At 66.0% G+C, this 2,630-nt stretch overlaps 1 protein-coding gene across 1 annotated transcript in view; it reads right to left on the bottom strand.

The window, feature by feature from the left end:
• Window positions 1-2,630, bottom strand: part of FBXL16 (F-box and leucine-rich repeat protein 16) — a 3,539-nt gene continuing 909 nt past the window's right edge. The window contains exons 2-5 of the mRNA XM_010852576.1: window positions 1,521-2,029; window positions 1,058-1,142; window positions 705-768; window positions 1-505 (exon numbers count right to left, since the gene is read on the bottom strand). Of these exons, the coding sequence (XP_010850878.1) occupies window positions 357-505; window positions 705-768; window positions 1,058-1,142; window positions 1,521-2,029 (807 nt within the window). The 3' untranslated portion in view covers window positions 1-356. The remainder of the gene's footprint in view (window positions 506-704; window positions 769-1,057; window positions 1,143-1,520; window positions 2,030-2,630) is intronic.

Genomic DNA, 2,630 nt, shown 5'->3' with positions numbered 1-2,630 from the left:
GGGGGCTCTTCCGGGCCCCTGTGTCCTAGGGGACCCAGCTCCCCTCAATCCCCCTGGGCCCTGCCCGGGGTGGGGAGACAGAGCGGGGTGTGGCGGAGAAGGCGGTAGGGGCGGCCGTCTGGCGAGCTCAAAGCGCCCCCAGGACCGAGCCCCAGCGCTCCGCCTCCGGCGGGCGGGCGAACGATGGAGGCGACTGTGGCGTGGCGAAGGGCGGGCGTGCAGTTGCGGGCGCGAGGGGCATGCACAAATTCCCCGAGCGTGCGTGCGTGCGTGCGCGGGGCTGGCCCGCCCGCCGCCCTCCTTGCTCGGGGCGGGGCGGGGAGGAGAGCGAGGGGCCGAGGGCCGGGAGGCCCCGACTACTCGACGACGAGGCAGCGGGGCAGGTGCTGCGAGAAGTACTTGAAGAGCTCGGGGGTGGCTCCGGGGCAGTTGGTCAGCTCCAGCTCCTCCAGGTCCTGCAGCTGCACCAGGCCCGACAGCCCGGTGGCGGTCAGCAGCGGACAGCCTGCGGAGGGGCGGGGCTTAGTGGGCGTGACCAGGGCGGGGCCCGGACCAGGCGAGACTCCGCCTCTGGCCGGGTGGGACCTGGGCCGCCGTAAGTCAACACCAGGCGTGGGTCTGCACGAGGGTCCCGGCACTGCTGGCGGAGTCGGCCTAGGTGGGGATGAGTGGCCACTGCCCAGGAGGGCGGCACAGGGGCTCACCTGCCAGAGACAAGAGACGCAGACTCCTCATGGCCAGGAGGTGCTTCAGCCCGAAGTCCTGCACCTGGGCGGGAGAGCGGGGCGAGTTAGCTATTTCCGTTCCCGCCTCGAGGGAGCCCCACTCCTAGCGTCAGGCCGTAGGGGGAAGGGGGTAGGTTCTCAGGTCCCCACGGAGTCGCTGAGGGCCCTGGGGACTCCATGCGCGCCGCTTGGGTGTGAAGGGATCCCAGACTTCCTTACAGGATCTGAGTGGGCTTCCTTACAGGTCAGCGGCATATCTGGGTGGGGGCTTTCCCCGCGCCCCCCACCTCCCCCGCTACTCCCTAGTCTCTGGAGGCATGGAGGGCTGATACCTGGCAGCACCATCGCAGGTAGAGGCTGCGGAGGGACGACATGGTGGACAAATAGCTGAGGCCAGTGTCCGTGATGCGTACACACCTGTGGTCGCAACAGAAGGGGTTGCCCACCTTCAAAACACCTGTCCCCGCCCCTCAGCTCTGGCCCCTTCCTCCTTTTCCGCCCCAGACGCCCGGAGCTGAGCTACCTTCCTGCCCCACCGTGCCGCGCGCCACCCAGGCTCCGCCCCCAACTGGCCGCTAGGTCATATTCCCGTGGGGGGGGGGGGCGTGGGGGGTGGCGGGCACTGCTCAGCCCCGCCCCGTGTTATAGTCCACACTAGGCTAGCCTCTGAGGGCCCCGCCCCCCTCGCTGCAGCCCCCCTCTAACTACAGGTTTGTCCACTAGGCTCCCTTCTTAGAGGTCCAGCAGCCTTGCCTGGCCCTGCCCTCCGTGGCCTAGGGGTGGGGCCGTGCACACCTGTCCAGCACGAGCTCCTCCAGGCGATGCAGGTCGCAGGCCACATACTCGAGCGCCATGTCAGTGATGCGCGGGCACCAGGAGAGGTCGAGGCTGCGGAGCTTCCGCAGGTTCTCGGCCACAAGCTCCACGCCGTCGTCCGTGACCTTGGAGCAGCCAGAGAGGCTGAGCGCGGTGAGGTTGGGCAGGCTATGCACCACGTTGACCACGCCGTGGTTGGTGATCTCCCAGCAGGAGAGCAGGCGCAGTGTGTGCGTGCTGTGGCCCTGGCGCGCTGTGAAGTAGGCCAGGGCTGTGTCCGTCACGTGGTAGGCCTGCAAGCTCAGCTCGGCTAGGTTTGGCAGCAGCTGTGAGATGGCCGCGATCGCGTCGTCGGCCACGTTGATGCAGTCGCTCACGCTCAGCGAGGTGATCCGCGCGCTCAGGCTGGACCACAGCCCAGCCTCGGTGAAGTCGTTGCAACCTGACAGCTCCAGGCGCACCACGCCCTGCATCTGCTCCAGCATCACCTGTGGACAGGTGCAGGGTCGGGGGGGGGTCAGGAGGCCTCCATGGGGCTCAAGCCTACCGTGGTTTCCCAAGCATTAGCCTCCCCATGGGCATGGTGGGCTGATAGCAGACAGGGTGGAAGGAGCCCGCTGAGGGGCAGGAAGCTGTGTTCTTGAGGGTGCAGACGGTGTCAACATCCATCAAGCTGGACTCTGCCAAGTGCACTTTACAGTGTGTTCATTACATGTAAACAACATTCTAAGGGAGGAGGCAGGGCACAGGGGATCTGGGAGTCCGGGGCCAGGCCCGAGCAGGTGCTCAGAGCCCTTGGTGTTAATGATGTGATGATTAGAGTCCCCTTCCTGGGGAAGGGGCCACCTCCACAGCTGCTCCTCTGACCTTTGCCCCTGCTTCTCCCACCTCCTCCAGCATCCTCGGCATGCAGGGTCTCACATTTGTCTGCTTTGCTGTTGCATGCATGAGTGCTAAGTCAGTTGAGTTGTGTCCAACTCTGCAACCTCTGTCCATGGGATTCTCCAGGCAGGAATACTAGAATGGGTTGCCATATCCTCCTCCAGGGGATCTTCCCAACCCAGGGACTGAAGCTGTCTCCTCCATTGG

Source organism: Bison bison, unplaced genomic scaffold (genome assembly GCF_000754665.1).
Source record: "Bison bison bison isolate TAMUID 2011002044 unplaced genomic scaffold, Bison_UMD1.0 scf7180017852239, whole genome shotgun sequence".
Lineage (NCBI taxonomy): Eukaryota > Metazoa > Chordata > Mammalia > Artiodactyla > Bovidae > Bison > Bison bison.
Note: the sequence above shows the minus strand (reverse complement) of the source record. Positions and strands in the feature narration are given on the sequence as shown.